General features: G+C 49.1%; 6 protein-coding genes across 6 annotated transcripts; 5 read left to right on the top strand and 1 right to left on the bottom strand.

The window, feature by feature from the left end:
* Positions 1-168: 168 nt before the first annotated feature.
* On the top strand, positions 169-4,222 carry N7489_007834 (putative sister chromatid cohesion factor (Chl12); the record flags this gene model as incomplete). Its single annotated transcript, XM_056713584.1, has 3 exons — positions 169-2,963; positions 3,019-3,429; positions 4,021-4,222. The coding sequence occupies 3 exons, from the start codon at positions 169-171 to the stop codon at positions 4,220-4,222; spliced, it is 3,408 nt and encodes a 1,135-aa protein (XP_056567299.1).
* A 2,369-nt stretch (positions 4,223-6,591) lies between these two features.
* Positions 6,592-7,242, top strand: N7489_007833 (glutathione S-transferase family protein; the record flags this gene model as incomplete). Its single annotated transcript, XM_056713583.1, has 1 exon — positions 6,592-7,242. One exon carries the CDS (start codon positions 6,592-6,594, stop codon positions 7,240-7,242), a length of 651 nt encoding a protein of 216 aa, XP_056567298.1.
* A 2,748-nt stretch (positions 7,243-9,990) lies between these two features.
* sun1 (SUN family protein UTH1) lies at positions 9,991-11,358 on the top strand (the record flags this gene model as incomplete). Its single annotated transcript, XM_056713582.1, has 2 exons — positions 9,991-11,247; positions 11,311-11,358. 2 exons carry the CDS (start codon positions 9,991-9,993, stop codon positions 11,356-11,358), a joined length of 1,305 nt encoding a protein of 434 aa, XP_056567297.1.
* Positions 11,359-12,185: 827 nt separating this feature from the next.
* On the bottom strand, positions 12,186-13,001 carry N7489_007831 (uncharacterized protein; the record flags this gene model as incomplete). Its single annotated transcript, XM_056713581.1, has 3 exons — positions 12,186-12,405; positions 12,469-12,888; positions 12,937-13,001. The coding sequence occupies 3 exons, from the start codon at positions 12,999-13,001 to the stop codon at positions 12,186-12,188; spliced, it is 705 nt and encodes a 234-aa protein (XP_056567296.1).
* Positions 13,002-16,017: 3,016 nt separating this feature from the next.
* Positions 16,018-17,634, top strand: fhdA (putative transcription factor Tos4; the record flags this gene model as incomplete). The annotated part of the gene is made up of 3 exons (XM_056713580.1): positions 16,018-17,081; positions 17,137-17,542; positions 17,608-17,634. 3 exons carry the CDS (start codon positions 16,018-16,020, stop codon positions 17,632-17,634), a joined length of 1,497 nt encoding a protein of 498 aa, XP_056567295.1.
* A 1,265-nt stretch (positions 17,635-18,899) lies between these two features.
* Positions 18,900-19,181, top strand: N7489_007829 (uncharacterized protein; the record flags this gene model as incomplete). Its single annotated transcript, XM_056713579.1, has 1 exon — positions 18,900-19,181. One exon carries the CDS (start codon positions 18,900-18,902, stop codon positions 19,179-19,181), a length of 282 nt encoding a protein of 93 aa, XP_056567294.1.
* Between the last annotated feature and the right edge of the window lie 303 nt (positions 19,182-19,484).

Raw genomic sequence — 19,484 nt, 5'->3', positions numbered from 1 at the left:
GGCCGCAACGCTCGATGGCGTGCATTCCGGTCAGATAGCTCTGAAGAAGAGTCTGTAAAAGTACTATGTGGCCAAAACGGGACTAGCGCGTTCTGCACGCGTCGCGCGTCTATCAGAGGGGAATTACATCGGAGACCATTCAATGACATGAGACGTCTGAACGTTTGAATGCTTCCCTCCTCGCCATCATTCCTATCCTCGTTTGACCCCGCCCTTCACCTCCACTCCGAAGGTCCTGGCAACGAAAACCCACCGTCCGAATCATTCTCCGACGATATCGAGGCAATCCACCTGCACCGGCACGAACAAACCCGCAACCGGGTTGTGATTCAACATAGAGCGTGGGATCTGTCCGATGTGTTTCGCAGCGAAGACGACATACGACCTGGTTCGCGATCGAAAGCCCGCATTGCCTGGCATAGCACCACTGACAACCACGTAGTAGATACGCCGACGAAGAACGTGACGACCCCAAGACCTTTTTCTCGCGCTCCTACTCGAAACCTCTCTTTTATCCCATCCTCGCCGCCCGTTTCGAAAATGCCGTTCATAGCGTCTCCGGGTGCGCTTGCACCCACGTCTGGCAATGCGACCAACGATTCGCAGAAGAGGAAAGGCACAAATGCGGAGGGAGAGCCGACGGAGCCGAAGCGCCAGCGCATGGTTGGAGGCTTCGTTGATGACGATGACGATGACGATGAGGACGACCTCGCTGCTTTCCGGGACGAGCATCTGAAGAATCAATATGACTTGCCCGAGCACGTCTTCCAGGAGCCTCCGGCGGAACTACCTAGTATACTGGCAGCGCCGGCGCCAACTGCGAAATTGAACGAGACGACCAATGCTACACCTGGCTCTTCTCGAACACAATTACAACTGACACCTCGCCCCGCCCCAATGGCTCCCAAAAGATTCCAGATCAAGACTTGCGCTGGCAAGACCCATAATGTCCCACAAAGGAAGGCCCAGGCCCCCGTTTCCTATCAACAAATGATCGCCAATCGGTCGGAGACAGAACCTGGAAAGGCGACTAAGAGCTATTACGGTATCGATATCCACAAATTACTGGACGATGCTGCCAAAGACGAGAAGCCCGCGAACAGAGACCCTCAACCCCAAGTCCAGAAAACCATCGAAGCAAACAATGTGAGCTCAAAGCAAAAGAAGATAGACTCTGCAATGTGGACAGAGAAATATCGTGCTCGTAAATTCACCGATCTTATTGGAGATGAACGCACTCATCGATCTGTACTACGGTGGCTCAAGGGATGGGAGCCAATTGTATTCCCTGGTCTAGCAAAGTCTCGACCGAAGAAGTCTACCCAGGAGGGTGAAGAAGAGTACACCCATCGAAAGGTTCTCTTATTGAGTGGTCCTCCCGGACTTGGAAAGACGACATTAGCACATGTATGTGCCAGACAGGCTGGCTACGAAGTGCTTGAGATCAATGCTAGTGACGACCGCAGCAGGGACGTGGTCAAGGGCCGCATTCGTGACGCACTGGGAACCGAAAACGTCAAAGGTATGAACGTGGAGATTGGCAATAAAAAGGTCCGCCGTGCCGGTAAACCCGTATGTGTCGTGGTAGACGAAGTCGACGGTGTCACTGGTGGTTCTGGAAGTGGTGGTGAGGGCGGTTTCATGAAGGCCCTCATTGACCTTGTTTTGCTTGACCAACGAAACTCGAAATTGTCTTTGGAGGGCAATAATGGCAAGAAGCGCAAGGGTGATAACTTCCGGTTTATGCGGCCGTTGATTTTGGTTTGCAATGACCTCTATCACAGCAGTCTCCGGCCCCTCAGGGCATCTTCCATTGCAGAGATGATCAATGTCCGCCAGGCTCCATTAGAGAATGTCGTTCAACGAGTCAAGGTTATATTCGGCCGCGAAGGCATCCCCTGTGACAGTGATGGAGCTCGAAGGCTCTGTGAAGCAGCCTGGGGTATGGCGGCCCGGAAAAAGCGCAGTGCCAAATCCCAAGGGTCTGCCGAGGGTGATATTCGTAGCGTGCTTGTTGCCGCAGAATTTGTGGCGCACAAGCTTCGAAACGAGTCGTTGCCATCCTCACTCAGACTGACGAGGAACTGGCTAGAGACTCGAGTCCTCAACGCATCGGCCGAGGGTAGTAGCGCGTTCTTCAAGGAGATGAGTCGTGGGGGTGTTCGTGAGATTGTGAACCGTGTGTTCACAGAGGGAGCTGGCTTCTCCGATGCTCCTGTTGGCATGAGTTTCCAAGATCGTTTTGATAATCCCAGCAGCCGTGTTCCTCTCGGCGTGGCAGATCTGCGCAAGCGACACGCAATCAACCGATTGCGGGAAATGATCGATTCTAGCGGTGATCATGACCGCTGTGTATCGGACTGCTTTGCTTCATATCCCATCCAGCAATACCAGGATGATAACTATTTCTCCAAACCCAACGCCGCGCACGACTGGCTTCATTTCCATGACTCAATCAGTTCGAAAGTCCATTCATCCCAAGAGTGGGAACTGATTCCGTACCTCAGCCAGTCGGTTGTCGCATTCCATCACCTATTTGCTACGGCTACTGGCAGAACCACCGATGACGACAAGAACGATGATGACGAGGAAGCCGAAGAGCCCCACCCTTTCTCAGGACCCAAAGCCGACTTTGCTGCCTTTGAAGCACAAAAGCAGAACCGCGCGGCCATGGCTGCATTCCACGCTTCCTTCTCGGCACCCATGGCTCGCATTTTCCGGTCGACTGAAAGTATAATCACAGATCTAGTCCCTTATTTGATCCGCATGCTATCACCAGACATCAAGCCGGTGGTCATCCGTGGAAACGGAGAGCAGAGAAGCACCGCTACTGTCCGCAAAGTCTCCGAACGTGCCCTTGTCCAATCTACCGTGCGTGTTATGACCGGGATGGGCGTTGCTTTTGAAAAAGTCCGAGTGGAACATGAAGGAAGCCACGGTGGATGGGCGTATAGAATGGAACCGTGAGTGGGATTCTGAGTCCATGCAAACATAACAAAACTAACATAACCTCAACAGACCAATTGACTCACTCGTGGTCTTCTCGAAGATCAAAGGCAGCACCATCGAGGCTTCGGGTGGTACAGCGCCGGTACGGTATGCCGTCCGCCAGGTGCTCGACCAAGAGTATCGCAAGGCGACAATGCGCAAGCAGACTGATGCTATTGGAGCGTCTAGAGTCGGCATCAAGAGCGACAAGAACTCCGATGATACGGCCGCAGCGAAAGCAATCAAGGAAGCGGCTGTCAAGCGTGACTTCTTTGGTCGGCTGATTGAGCAACCTGCGCCACAACCTAAGGATCTAAACAGTGCAGACGGCTGGGCTGATGAGTCGTCCAAGGCTGGGCGGAAGGTCTGGGTTACTTTCCACGAAGGCTTTTCGAATGCGGTCCGGAAACCCATATCGATGGGAGAGTTGATGGCTGGGTTGTAATATATGCATTGTGTTCCAGGTTGCCTCCTTTAAGCGTTTGTCATGGTGTGCTGGAGTTTTGTTTTTCCTGCTTTTCGCATACATTCTATAATGAACACTGGTTGCTACGAGCCATTGAATGCCAGATACTACAATATTACTTGGTTGATATTAGGTCTTGAAACGAAAGAGATATTCCTCTATTTCCTGAAAGCATATATAAACACCAATAAACCAGCCAAACAGTCTAGATTATGACTTTCAAATATAGACACAAAGTCCAACGCATTGAGATATAAAATCAAAGCACAAATAATTAAACATAGTATGTGGTATCCAAATCATTCCATCGTTGAGGCGAAAGGGCGAACAAGTGCACTCGGAAATCGACGCAGCAGCCTAGCATCGAAACAAATCCAACCAAGCACAAAAACAGACAAGAAAAAAGAAAAGAAGACAGAAGAGAAGGAAAGAGGCTCGAAGCATCTAATCCAGGTATTCTGAGTAGATCGAGCAGGTGTAATGATAATCACAGAAGTAGATGCATTCCCTTGTCCCGAACGGACTTAGCGCAGGCTCAAGTAGCCGGCAAGAGCCTCGTTATGCAGCTTCTTCTTCTCCATTTCGGCAGCCTTATTTGAATCGGAGCTCGGGGACTTCGAGCTGAGCGAGTACCACTTGTGGTTCTTGGTTGATGCATCTGGTGCATTGAGTGTTGTGGCCGTGGAGACGGTGGAGTGGGTTGAGGCTGCGCTCGAGGTGGTCTTGGAAGACGAGTTGGAGGAGTTGCTGAACATTTTGGGTATTTGACGCTTGTGCGTAGTTTTGGAAGATTTTGGAGGATTGCGTTGCGTGGGGAACTTGGTAGGTTTGTTGACAATGGAGGTATAGACGTAAACGAAGTTTGAGTTGGTTTGGCGTTTATAGTTCGGGAGAAAGGTGTGAGAAGGATGACACTTTTTAGAGCTTGGGATCTGATGCTTTGCAATGGATTGAATGTCTCTTTCTACGGGGATATCATCGACTCTTTATATAGAGGTAGATGTTGGGTGATCACCACACACATCATTTACTCCGTACTCTAGGTAGCCACTCCGAGGGAAGAATGAAAATCTCGAAACGCCAAAGCCCCACCGTCTCAGTCATAGTACATACATAGTACATAGACATCAAGTCTAGAAGCCCTGCACTGTACAGGGATAGGCCCAAAGACGTCAGTCACTGCCTTACATGTGGGTCTAACCGTCGGAGTAAGAATCGGAGTTGGAAGTTTTCCTGGAGGGGACTATACGAGGTTAGAGTGGGAACCCCAAAATATCTAAGTTGCTTGGAAATTGACCAATGAAATATACGAGGAAGGTCAAGGATTGATAAATCAAGCTGCTTACAACATCGTCTCTGGGGCATGTGTCTCCATCCTCTAAACCCAAATGATGACACCGAAAGCGGGTTCCTAACACGGTAATTCATTCGCACGCCCTTTGATACGAAACTCGCAAGACTTCCAAGTTCAGAACTATCTTGCGAAAGGGCGCAGCCCATTCGTAGTGCATGTGTGGCTTTGCGTTTTACGACCCATGTGTTAGACGGAGCATTTTGAGGCTGACACTAATGCGGCTATCGATCTTCCTATATCGGAGTTGAGGCCTGGATCTTGTCCGAGAGATTTTAGATGATTCTAGGTGGTTTGGGTCCACAGGCGACATATTATTCCAAGTATACTAAGGAGTACTCCGTACATAGAGTATACTCGTACTCCGTGATGGGCAATGGGAGCCCTTCATGTTGACAACAGCCAGTTTTAGAGCCACAAGTTAAATGATGAAGGCCTTTTAAAAATTGCATCGGTATCAAGGATAAATGCCTGGATGCTAGAGCGTTGCGATTTACGAAGTGGCTTGGGATGACTCAAAGAGCGGGTGCTTGCAACGTCACAACAAAGCTTAAATAGATGAGGCCTTGAGAAAATTTGAAATCAAAGAACAATATACAAAGGATGGAATGAGATGACTCGGAAAGGTTTTAACCGGACATTTTTAGTCGAGTTAGGATGGAGAATAGGGATGTGCTGATTTTAGGTAGTCCGATGTTAGTCCGACCCATGTGGGTTTTTATTCCGATGCTGGATTATCTACCTTGGAAGTTTCTGATGATATACAGATTCTAATGTACGAAAGACAGAGAGATCCTATTTTGATTTTTATATACTCCATGGTTTTTCGATACAGTTTATATTTCTTATGACATGTCCTCAGGGTAAAACATCGGAGTACACTGAGCATGGGTGTTAGTCCGATATCCCGAAGTCCGAGGCTTGTCAACCTTGTTTTCACTTTCTACATACATATACAGCTAGTCCGCCGCATTCTAACCCTTTTTCAGATGACTCGATCAGAGTCAACAATCATTGAATATCTCCACAATCCTCGCTATCTCTTCGATACTCCAACTAACACGCCCTGCGGTCTTGGCCGCAGTACATATCCACTGGTCTCCCAATATTACGAATATGGTGGCATTTAACTCGATTTCGAGGCTTCTGGGGAAGGGGAACCATTGACCGATGCGTCAACCTTTCTTCCATATGCCAGAAAGAGACTATTCCTATGGTTTTTGCTGCAATCCAACATCCGATCTCAGACAGTTGTGAGAAGGAACCCATCCTAGCTCGAATGTTCTGAATCATGAAGTAGCCAAAGTCTCCACCATGTTGATGTTCTTCTCCGAATTGTTCTAGGGTCACTCGGGATCTCATTGCTATTTGCTTTTGCCTGGTCAGCCAACCTGTGGATCTTCCAACCTTGTCCGAGATCAACATGTTAGTAATCCATTTCATCAGGCCTCAGGACCTGGGAGATACACTCGACAGTTCAGTCTGATAGCAACACCATCCTCGTCAGTATGTTGTAAACGCCTAACAACGTGGAGAAATCGAATTCCGCACTCTGAAAGTCTCCGCAGGGTCCACCGCTCCGGGTTGGGACATTTGTCAGCTTCGCTCCACAGCACCTGGAAAACTCGCTGAGGACCTCTGAAGTTTCAAGATGAATAATCGGCAAGAATTGCGGGGTTCTGAGGGAACGGAAGCGTGGTTTAAGATAGCTCCAGTCCTGATCTGGTACTGACTTTCTTCATTTCCCAACTCCAATCCCAATAACCACCTCACTACACACGAAACAATGTCTCTCAAGCCTATCACCGTCTACGGACATGACCTGGGCCCCAATCCCTGGAAGGTGATCATGATCCTGGAAGAGCTGAACATTCCCTACACCCACAAGATCGTCGATTTCCCAGACATGAAGAAAGAGCCATTCGAGTCCATCAACCCCAACGGCCGCGTCCCCGCAATCGAAGACCCAAACACCGACATCACCCTCTGGGAATCCGGCGCGATTGTCGAATACCTGGTCGACACATACGACAAGCAAAACACCATCAGCTTTGCCGCCGGCTCGAAGGACTACTACCTCGCCAAGCAATGGCTCCACTTCCAGGTATCTGGTCAAGGTCCATACTTCGGTCAGGCTGTCTGGTTCAGCCGCTTCCACTCGGAGAAGGTGCAAAGTGCAATTGACCGCTATGTCAACGAAATCCGTCGGGTTTCTGGTGTTTTGAACCGCGCCCTCCAGGGGAAGAAGTATCTCGTCGGTGACAAGTTCTCGTATGTCGATGCTGCTTTCGTTCCTTGGAATCTGTATCCTGGTCAGTTTGGCATTGATATGGAGAAGGAATTCCCAAATGTCGATGCCTGGTCGAAGCTGGTGCAGGAACGTCCTGCTATTGCTAAGTCGGTTCAGGATCGGGCTGATGCTTGTGCGCGGCGCTAAGTGGATTTCATATGAGGCTGTTGGCGTGTGGATAGGAAGGAATGAAACGAACTACCACAAGGACAGTGGGTCGCTCATTCGGCCTCTATTCTTGACGCAAGACTCCAATAATATGATCTGTTCAATCTAACTTGATATTAGGGGGTTGTATGTATGTGAGGCACACCGACGTGTTTCAGATGCTTTTTCAGATACCTTTTAAGTGTATGAGACTGTAAAAGCATAGGCTGTAGAAAGGAATTTCCTATGTAAAACCAGGACCGTGAGTAGTCGGCCACATTTGCGGCCTGACCTTGAGAATGACATGATCCAGTTGGCTGGGTGTAAAGCGGAAATTTGGTTTGTTATTCGTTAACTCGCTCAGGGCCAACTGAACGGTCCGCCAAGGATATCGAGAGGTCGATGTGAGACGGATTGCCTGGAAACTTTTGAGCGCAGAATTTATGAAATCTGGAAAACATACACCAAGATCAAAAGACTGGATTCAGACGGAGAAGGGAAAAAAGGAAAGTCCAGTGCAGCCTGGTATAGGGAAGGTGCGTTTGCCAGACGCTGGTTGGTGTTGGTATGATTTTCTTTCTGTCCAAGTCTTCTTGTGTTTCCTGTGGGATAAGACCTAATCATGTTAGAAATGCTTGAACGTGAGCAGAATAGAGCATAATATAGGCAGTATAATCGGAATAGTTGTGATATTCTCCGTATATCGTATATAGCCCACAGAGCCGCGTAAGCATATTTTAATGAGATACAACGTAAGTGTCTTTGAGCGATACCTGAATCTGCTTAAAAGCACTACAACATAGACAGAGCAAAAGGAGTAGAGTCGACAGGTGCTACAATCATTGCAGCAGGCACCAGCAAAAACAAGGCTGAAAGAATCGGAATGATCGGAGGACTGTGGAGCTGAATACTCGTACCTGAAAAGGCAGGTTGCATGTCAGGATGTCGGCTTTGATTGGTTATTGGACGTCAAGACAAAATCATGCCTTGATGAAATGCCCACCCACCTAGGCCGAACTTCGCTACCGTATGGAAAATGAGGAGAACGTGGGCTAACTATCGAATGCTTGGTTTTTCCGCGCAGGTAACTACGGAGACAATATTACATTTAATGTAATTTTAGGCTGATTATGGAGGCTAGAGCGAGCTATGACGCGGACAAGGCCGTGCCGTCCAAACAGTAGGATTAAGATTGCTGTGGATCGACGAGTCCGTTGGCTTCTAGCTCGACTATCAATATTCCACTGGCTGGCTCATTATCGAAAAAGTGGATAGGCGGAGCAGCTCTCGGCTGCCTGAGGGACTATGGAGTATGGAGTGCGTGAATTTAGAAAATTGAAGCGCGGAGTCGTCATCACTGCGGGTTAGCTCACTTATGGAGTTCAACCAATGTAGGTACGTATTCCGTACTCCTGACTATCTGGCGGCATTTAGATCGTACTTTTGCCGTGGGCTGAGATTTAATTTTTGTGACGCCTTGAGCAGGCCACAATCGGTACATTATTGAAATTGGTATTTATAGGCTAGAATTTGAGTCCAGTCAAAGTCGAATACGAACTGGACTAGGTAGGGACCGAGCGTTACCACCATCAGGGGAAACATTGAATCCCTTGCTGGCTATGCACACCGCACTGTAAGTCTTGGAAAAGCTGGGCAGGTACGGAAGGAGATTGGTCAGGTTGCCAGATCAGGCTGTCAGGGGGATAGTCTTATACTTAAGCGTATGAGATTATTACCCCTGGCGGACTCCGTATCCAAGCAATATTATAAGGGGGAAGTAACTTCAATAGCGTGCTGTAATAAGTCGTCAAAGAATTGAACAAAGCAGAATACGCAAATGTAATATTAACTGGATAATAACTATCAATGATCCTGGTACGGAGTACCCATGGATACCGTAAGGAATTTCGACAGGCCAGGTGAATTTTGATTGGTGTACCTGAATTCTGGGGCCCAAAGAGGTGCAATCCTTACCTCTGATTGGCTTCCCCTGGCAGTTTTTAATCTCGTTTTGGCGCCAAGCCGCAGGGACCAAAGGTAAACAAAAGAAAAAAAGGAAAAGGAACTGCCTCGCCCATGGGTCCCCGCCGTTATAGAATCCCAATTGGGGAAAGAAAGAGTGACTTCGTATAATTAGACAAAGCACATATCTTGGATGAAGTCTTGGAACTCTTGGAGAGATGATATTGTATATGCCAAGCAAAGCAAGTAGCATCCAGACCCTTGTCCAGGGTCCACTACCAAGGTAGGCAGTGTAAGACAGCTTGAATCTCGCAGTTGAATCCCGTACCTGCCCCTTTTCCCGTGACTATCACGCTAACGCAATTGGGGCATCAACTGAATCGCCCCCCACCTCCTTTTTGTCTCCTCTCCCTGACTTCTTCTTCCCCAGTCTTTCCAACCGCAGCTCTCCTTTCTCGAAGTTTTCCCACACCAGAGGGATTCGTTCTCTCCACATTCATTTGAAAACCGTCCTTTACTCGACTCTCTACGACAAACGCGCCACTACCCTTGAATGTATGTGTTATCTCCCGTTTATCTCTACAGGTTGCAATAGCAAGTCGCGATGTGGTGTGGTGTGGATTGTTGTGTCTCGGGCAAATATGCGGAGGATGGTGCAACGCAACAAACGCGATATATGGTTGCATGGACTGTTTTACACGGCCTGGATTCATTGGACGACAAGAACTATACATGGATTTGACGGAACTAACATATGCTGATCAACAGTTTCGCACTACCGCTACAATGAAGTTCCAAAACACCGTTGCCGCGCTGGCGACGGCTGGCCTCGCGACTGCTCACGGCCATGGCCACGCCCACGTCCACAAGCGCGCTACTGAGACCGAGACCGTTTCGGTCCCAGGCCCCGTCGTGTATGATTTTGTCGTATTGGACCCGTCTAAGCCCGGCGCTCCTCAGCCCATCAGCATCGAGAAAGCCTGCGAGGGTCTCGCAAACAATCAGTTTGAGTGGCTGGACTCTGCCGTTGCTGCTGCTTGCCCATCTAGCAGCTCAAGCACTGCCACACCCACCTCGACTTCCACGGCTGCCCCAACCACAACCGCTACGGTGGCGCCTGCCATCCTCCAAGAGACCTCGGCCGTTATCACCCCCGCCAGCTCCACAAGCACAGCAGAGCCCACCTCTAGCTCCACCACAGCTGCTGCTTCTACCAGCAGCTCTTCCAGCTCGAGCAGCTCCGGTGCCACCGGCCTCACCGCAAACTTCCCCGATGGAGAGATTGACTGCGGTGAATTCCCTTCGGATTACGGTGCTGTCGCCCTTGACTACCTTGGCCTCGATGGCTGGTCCGGTATCCAGTACGTCACTATCCTCGATGACCTGGTCAGCGATATTGTGACCGCTGTTACTGGCGATCAGTGCCATTCCGGTGCCATGTGCTCCTATGCCTGCCCACCTGGATACCAAAAGTCCCAGTGGCCTACCACCCAGGGTAGCACCGGCCAGTCCGTCGGTGGTCTGGAATGTAAGATCGACAACAAGCTCTACCTCACCAACAAGGACCACAGCCAGCTTTGCATTCCTGGTGTTGGCGGTGTGCACGTCAAGAACAAAATGTCCGAGAGCGTTGCCGTTTGCCGTACTGACTATCCCGGTACCGAGTCTGAGACCATTCCTCTCAACGCGTCCCCCGATGCTGTTCACGACTTGACTTGCCCCAACGGTAACAACTACTTCAAATGGGGTGGCAAGGTCACCTCCGCCCAATACTACGTCAACCCCAAGGGTGTGCCCACTGAGAAGGGTTGCCAGTGGGGTGACGGCAGCGAGCCTATTGGTAACTCGGCTCCCCTCAACCTTGGCGTCGGTGAAACCGATGCCGGAAAGTTCCTGTCCATCTTCCCCAATGCCCCGACCACCGACGCGCTTCTCGACTTCAACGTTAGGCTTGAGGGTGACAACCTCAGCGATGAGTGCCGTTACGAGAATGGCAAATTCTACGACTCAAAGGGTCCCATCAGCGGCAACAGTGGCTGCACAGTAAGTTTTTCGTCCTAAACCTTCCGGCCTGCAAATTTCCGTACTAACAATATCTCTCCTCAGGTCGGTGTCACCTCCGGCGCTGCCTACTACGTCTTCTACGACAACTAAATGTCGCAACCGCTTTTTGGTCGGCGGCAGTCCTTGCACTGCCAAGCGGAATTCGATGAGCTTCCCACACTTGAATTACACTAGGGTGAGCAGAGCTACCGCTCTCGTCTCACTTCCATATGTATCCCTGTCTATATTCACGGTTTCTTATTCGAAGGATCATTATTCTTTTCTGTGTATCTTAAGTTCTATTTTGTTTTATGTGTGACTGGGATCGAAATCCAAATCCTTGTTGCATCTTCTTTGTTTTATTTCTTATGACCACATTTACCCCCTGGTCAGGCACATTGATGGGAGCGATATCTTTTTTTATTTGACGGTTAGATTTACCTTCTTCATCTTCAAGTACCAATCAGTTCTTGATTTCCAAATCTATCCCTCGTTCCCTTGCCTTGCATCTTTGTCCTGGTGACTGGAGGTTGCATCTCCCTACCCAATGTCTTTCTTTGGACCCTTGGTGACTTGTTTTACGTGGACGCCGATCTCTGCTACTTGTCTCATTTATTGGGATGTCTTTCAGTCTGGTCGTAGTTAGCGGCTTCTTCGAAATTGCACACCATGACAGTCAGTTAATCCTGGTCGCAGTATTTACTAGTGTATTCTTCGTGTTTTTCTACTCAATTAGTGCTAGACCTATTCCTCTATGCGTGCGCGGTATATTGATCCTCTTATTCACGCTACGTTCTTGGAACCCCTATACCCGAAGACATCATGCCAGGAAGACAGGGAGAGTACAACTCTGGGAAATATGGAATGAAGATAATACATTCAAAAGCAAAGCAAAATCAAAGCAAAACAAAACGACAAAGGCAGTGCAGAACCTTCGTCTAAGAATCGACTGCTAGCATAATAGCTAGCGCAGTCTCCGCAAATTCCTTCATGGAGTCGGCATTGGTTAGCACCCAGGGACCGTATTGATTCATCTGGAGGAAGCTGTCGCTCGGCAGCTTTGTCCGCTTGTTCTTGATCCAGCTGAGGTATGTTTTATTGAAAATGGCAGCTGTGATATACAGGCGACTGCCATCTTGGGAGATAACGAAAACGGGCCTATATACGACTTAGTATTAGCACTGTATAACATAGCTGAGGCTGGGGTATGGAAAGTCTTACCGATTGGGTTCCACATCCTGGGTCATGATCAACGCAACTACTTCCGCCGTCTCCTGCATGGAGACTTGGGGCTCATGGTACTCACGTAGGCCTGACTTGGCCTCGAGAATTAATCTTATAGGCCCATCCGCCCCCGCAAAGTACCCATCAACTTGCGCCTCCATCTCCGCGCCGTTGGCAAATTCGGCTTTGATCGGCCTCCTGTGGGGCGTCCAACGGCTGCGTAAGGAGGGGTGTTTGGCGGCAACAGCAATGAGCAAAGCTACCAAGCTTAGGTTGACGGAATCTTCATCGATCATCCGCTTTGACTTTTTCCTAGGTTCCGCCCGCTCCTTGGTTAACGCCGAGACAATCCTACCCTGCTCGGCCGCCAGTATCTCAAAGATACCGGTTTCCCCCGGATCCGGGGCCGGGTCCGACCTAAGATATCGATCGTATCTGTCCGTTCGAAGTCCGGCTGTGACCTACTGTAAGTAGGCTCGGAACCTCTTGGCCTGCCGAAAGTATTCGTCCAAATTTGATCTTTCCAGCATATCGGGGAGATTCCTAGTCCCATATCGGTTCCACAAGCAACGTATAAGGAGATACTCCTCTTTGCTCAGTTTGGATGCTGAGCCCCACTGTTGCCGTTCATGAGGGTTGTGGTCCTGTGTTGACTTTTTCACTGCACGCTGCCACGAGTCCCATGTGGTGGGAGCACGATGGAGATAGTTCTCAATGAAAGAGAACACAAAAATCCTGGTTGCTCAAAGGCGGGTACGCACAGCGGCGTTTTCCGGTCGCTTCTCGCTCAGCGGCGATGAAGAAGTGAGAGATATAGCTTTTGCTATTCACCCAGAAGTGAGAGATATAGCTTTTGCTATTCACCCAGAAGTGAGAGATATAGCTTTTGCTATTCTCCCAGAAGTGAGAGATATAGCTTTTGCTATTCTCCCAGAGGGGAGAGATATAGCTTTTGCTATTCTCCAAGAAGTCCAAAGAGTCTCCGCTGCCGGGAGAAGCTCAACTGGATTAAGATCTTTGTTAGATCTTTGAAAGAAAAGGGGAAAAAGAGGGCATCATAACCTGTTGAGGCTACGAAGAGAGAGAGATAGATGAAGAAGTTGAGGTGATGATGAAACTATGGAAAGAAGCTGGTATATAAGCCAGCTATATGACAAAGAGACCGAGCTAGACAAAGGCTCAAAGAGCTCAATCTGCATATAGAGAGACAAACGCATACCCTGCATGCACTGCATGTCAACAATATGGTAGCTTACTTGAAAGAACTTGCCTAGGTAAAATGAAACTTCGTGATTCCTGCCAATCACGTGCCGATATATATAGGAGCGAAGCCCTAAGAGATCGTGACAACTAATGCTCAAGGCAGTTTTGTAGACATGCAGTTCCACACAACAGCTGTCGAGGGATAGTTCCCAGTTTAATAATCCGTGAGATTATCAAAATATAAGTTGGGTCTGAAAACTTACTCATCTGACAACATACGTGGAATCTAGTCCGTCGCAAACAAGCCTGACTCCCCGCCACAGAGACGGTAGCCTACGACACACGCTGCGTCCGACCGCTTAAATCCTTCTCCTGATTTGCGACCGGGTGATATAAGGTGCCGATAACTCATATTTTCCCAGCCGCACCTTTCTGTGAAGCTTCAAACAGCCCATCACCCTTGCCTGGAATCTGCACCCGGTCAGCTGATATATGCGTGGCACGCCCGAGGGGCGATGTATTTAGCAAGATTCTCGAAGACCATCCTAGGGCAAAGACATCTCTGGCAGAGTGTTTCATATCCTACTTATATCCCGGTGGAGAAGACCCTGCCTCATGCTACCAAAATAAGCGTCATAGCTAGAGCTAATAGGGGAGCCATGACCGGAATATTGAATGAGTATTTGAATCTACACGTATGCTCGTAACGGAAAGACTCATAAGACCAACAATCTTGGGCAGTTCGGAGACTCTGAAGGATAAGAGCTTGGAGAGGTAGAATCGGACGTGGAACGGCACTGGGATCCAAATGAACGTCATGTTGAAAGCTGGCTGGGGGTTATCGAGTAGCGTTGATCACTAGCAAGGCCAAAGTTCGTTAATTGGAGTAAAATGGCCGATAAGAACATACACAGGCCAAGAAAAGAATACAAAACTAATAGTTGACCATTCCCGCAGGTCGGGGAGGGAAGGTGCCGGAATTCTAATCTGATAAGCAAAAATACACTATAGGACTTGAATAGGGAATGGTCCTTGCTCGATTACGTCGGATTTTTTGTATTATCTCTCGTTCAAGACTGATATAATTCTCAGTGGACCGTTTTATATAACCGTCCGTTAGGCGACATGCATTAGACCCATATATTAGGCAAGGGGATCGGTTCTACGAGAGGCATAACTCCACAGCTGATATGGAATCATTCCGACCTGCAGATTATCCCAGAAGATTCTTTGCCAATGCTGGGAGTGCTCCAGAAGACCGGTGAGGTGAGCTATCCCGAAAAACATACCAAAAAATCAAAAACTAACCGAGGCCCCACCAGCGCTTGTCAACAAAACCCAGTGGAAAAACTAGGATTGTTTTGTTATTCGCTTTCATATTTGGCCGAGCTGGAATTTAGCTCATATGCCCTTGGGAAGAAAGCCTTTTTCACTAAAGCTCGAGCCAAAATGATTTAAGGTGGTCGGGCAAATTGTTAGGAAATGCGACGAGGTGACCGGTGATCAATGTGACAGTAAGTGGGGGGCTGAGGGGATGAGGAGGCTGGCATTTTCTGCTGGGGATTGTATGAATTGTACAATTGTACTCCGTATAACATAGTACTTCGTACTTTATACCTTGGTATTAGCTATATGGTATTGGCTATATACGAGCTTGGAGACCCTAAATACCAGTATTGGCTTTTGATACTTGAATAGGTTGAAGATTAGGAGGAAGGATATGTTGCAGTCGATTGTTTAAAACCATCCTAGGGGGTACATGCTAAATAATGCCAATCTTGAAGTCATGAATACCATTCCTGACAGATCCTTAAACCCGCTTTACTGTCTCGCGTGGGGTCACGTGTTTTGAGACGCGGACGCGCCGCAGTGTTCGGAGTATAGAGTTGAACAGCACAAATTACGAGGAAGCAAACCTTTAATTCGCGCCTTTACACGTTTTCATCCCTCAATTTACGAGTCATTATTTGTAACAATACCTAAAGGCAGCAATTGAAATCGCGAAGCTGCAGTGGAGCGTGGTTGGCGCCTATCGAACGCGTCTCGGGCTGTAAGCGTGCATTTCCGCGCAGGGTGGACAAGACCCTCCGCCCCAGGGCATTCCACCACCACACACCCTTTCGACCTTTTTCTTCAATGCTTCTCCTCCTTACTCCTTGACCAATTTCTCTCCTCCCACCACACCTTTTTCCTTAGGGGAGGCCTTGACGTCTTTCTCCTCTTTAAAACTCTCTTTCCCTCTCTGTGTTCGTATAACACGCGGAGACGCGGGTCCTCGACCTCGACTCAGGTTTTTCTTTTCGTGAGTAGGAGTGCTCGTTCGACTTCGTCCCACCTTTTACTATGGAGGCTTCTCCGTTGAAGAGCCGAGTTGGCTCGATTTCAGGCGTGAAACGTCCTGCAGCTTTACTGCCTGCCTTTGAGCCGAGCTCGTCGCCCTCCCTTCCTCGACCTCAAAAGCGTGTAGCACGCGAGCCCGATGTCTCGACGTATCCCACCCCGGTCCCGACCTCGTCAACCCATATCATGTCCTCTTCGCCTCCCCCTCCTGGCGTCGCTGCCTCACGACCCTCCCTGCCACGGTCCTTCTCTGCTGCCCTCGAACGTGCGCCCTTGTCTGCCGTGCCCGCCATTATGTTACTGGAGAACGGGGAGCCCATTTTGATGGGCAGATCCAGTGTCTCATGTCATCACCAGCTTGCTGCTAGTCGGATGATCTCTCGTGTCCATGTCAAGGCTACATATAAGCCGGCCCCAAACCCATTTGATCGGGACAGGGTTGAGATCGTGTGCATGGGATGGAATGGGATAAAGATTCACTGCCAAGGGAGGAAATATGATTTGGCCAAAGGCAAGACCTTTACCTCGGACATCAAAGATGCAGATATCATGATAGATGTCCATGAGGCTCGCGTACTGGTCCAATGGCCTCGCAGCGAACGAAGGGACTGCCCTTCTACGGACTCGGAACAGACCAGTGACGAATCAACACCTACTCAGCGCCGCCAAGCCCGACGAGAGCTGCAGGAAAGCCCGCTCCTGGATCGCCAGCGTCTGGCATCGCCTATCTCCCCTTCGCCTGCTGCTCAGCATGCCATCCCCCCATCCTCGCCGATTTTCACGCCTTCTCGTTCTCGGGCTGCAGTGGTGGTGTTTGAAGATGAACCCTCTCCATTGAAGCGTCACAACACCGTCACTGGAGTGACCTCTCAGAGTGCCCGTCGTGCCACTGCTATGCTTCACGACTCGCGGGCGAGCGAGTTGAGTGAACTAAGCCGATCTGAAGATTTCTCCGACAACGACGAAGAGAATGATCCTATCATTCACTCCTTTGGACCATTCGGAGAGAACATTCTTCCTCGTATGGCTTCTTTCCGGGCGGGTGATTCCCCCCGCTCAGACTGGTCGTTCTCCTCGCAGCCTGCTGCCCGCCCAACCTCTCCAGCCCACCCGGTCCCCTAGACAGCCAGCCACCATCCACGAGGACAAGGAAGTCGAGACTCCCGAGGCCAAGCCCCAGCACACCGACGAACGGTCTGAGAGAGTCCGCAACCACGCCGCCAATCAGCTCGCCTTCTCCCGATTGTCCTCCACGCCCTTCTCCACCATCTTGAACAACCTCCCTCCTGCGTACTGGAAGTCCGGCCACGAGTACTCGACCGGCCTCTCAAGGTCTGATATCCGCAATATTCTCGAATCGACCAAATTTATCGGCAGAGTTGCCCGCGAAGGCAAGGATGCTGCTGGCAAGCCACTTGAGAGTGAATATTACTACATTCCCGACGAGGATGACGATGTTATGCGGCGGTCTGCTGTGGTGGATGATCTTCGGAAGCCAGGCCTACGCAACTGCCGGAAGCAGCACAAGGTTAGTATCTCCATGGCCCCTATACATCCATTGACGTACCCGAACCACTACTAACTCGTTTCCAGCAATACTTCTGGCGCAAGCCCAAATGAATCATTGATCGAAAAAGTTCCTATGTCTTTCCACCGTCGGATGGGCTTTCTCAGTACATATTTCCAGTGATTCTTGGTCTCCCTGACTGCTAGGGAGACTCGCATAGCGTGGCGTGAGGCATACCCTGTTTTTAATCCTTATTATCAACATCCTTTTTTTTTTTTTCTCCTTTTTCTTTTTATGTTCTTTTTCTGCTCGTTGGTCTTGCTTCCTCGTTATAGCATCGACGTGTACGAGTTTTGGTCTCCAAAAGCGCGTGTATCTCGTTTTGGTTGGGCCTTGGATATCCCGAAGTTGGTGTCCAACGTGTCATGTTCTCTTTGGACATCATTGGCCGTTTTGTTTGCCCTAGAGATCAGTTATTCTGATACCGGCTCCTATGTTGCAGGTGTCTCTTTTGGAAAGACGCTTCGCCACCTTGTCTGTTAGTACCTCCCGGCACTGTCCCTTCGCGGACTATGTATCCTACTTCTGCTTTTGCCTCGTTGGTTTTGCCATTTTTGTCAGTCTGCTTTCCAATGGTTGAACGCACTCACGACCTGTACGTTAGCTAGTCAATTTCAATATATCTGTTCGAATAATCGGCTATCTAGGTACTAGTATACGGATGCAATGGTGTAGTAACTAGATAGTTGTCATGTCTCCAATAGCAGGGGCGAAACTGGATTAGGAGTGTATGCAACATTGTCATCACTCACTCCATATAGCCCAGCGAAGTATTTAGTCACAATGCTCTCGACTTATCTCCCAAAGGTGATACAGCAGCAGATGATTGCTGCAGGGTTTGTGCTATTGCTGCCACGATATCACGTTCATGTACAACATACAAACACAATCCTCGTCAGTAGCTATAATAGCTATACTGTCCTTGCACTGGAATGAATTGATGATGTTCCTTCATACTTATAGCATACTAGTTGTTCTACTGAAGATGGCCTGATACCTTCGCCACCCGCACGTCATATCCACCCCTCCACCCAAATACAGGTAGAATATTTCCTTACGCCTTGTGAGAGGTCCTCCTCACATGTATCATCTGAAATATCCACTAGGACCAATCTCACTCATTGCCACACATTCAGGTTTTGAATACCCCGCACCGAAGAGGTATAAAAGGACAACCTTGGAAGCAGATGAGCTATGAGCACAACATTGATGACTCCCAATATCTTTCTTACACCACTATAAGCTAGCTCCAAATCAGTAGTGGGCAAGCGTTTTACGTCGGAACCTCGATCGACACTATCTACCTACGAAACACGGAATGGCGTCAAACAATCACAACGATAACCACGGTGAAATCCCAAATATCGGCAGAGATCACCCCATTCTCCCTTTCGCTCAAAACCCTAAACCATATAACGATACTGCCGGGTCATCGCGTCCCAGCCGAGAGAGCACATCTTCGGAGAAGTCGTGGAAGCCGACTTTCCATCGCCAACACAGCTGGAGTAACCAGGACCAGAAGCACCAGCTGCAAGAACGATTGTACCGGTCGGAAAAGGGAAAGGAGACGGGGTTCACAGAGGTGCATAGTGGGGATTAGAATGGTTCGAAACAGCATTTAGTGCTGCGATGATCGTCCTTTTGATGCAGGGTTATAACACATGGTGGGACCTTAGGAAGTGGGGTTTGGGGATAGTGAAATGATGTAGTATTAAATTGAGAATCACAAAAGGAGGTTGAAGATGAAGATGAAGTTGAAACTGTGAAACTGGAATGTTAAAACCGAAATAATGAACACGAGAAAGGGGGTTAAGAGATGAAAGTGACCAAGTGAAGTCCAAGTTATCGCACAAGGGGATAAATGGATAAGCAAATAAAAGTCCGCCTTCATCTCCGCTCCGCC

The sequence above is a fragment of the Penicillium chrysogenum genome, assembly GCF_028827035.1.
Source record: "Penicillium chrysogenum strain IBT 35668 chromosome Unknown utg000004l_segment0_segment0, whole genome shotgun sequence".
NCBI lineage: Eukaryota > Fungi > Ascomycota > Eurotiomycetes > Eurotiales > Aspergillaceae > Penicillium > Penicillium chrysogenum.
The sequence above is the reverse complement of the archived record's forward strand: the minus strand, read 5'-3'. Positions and strand labels throughout refer to the sequence as shown.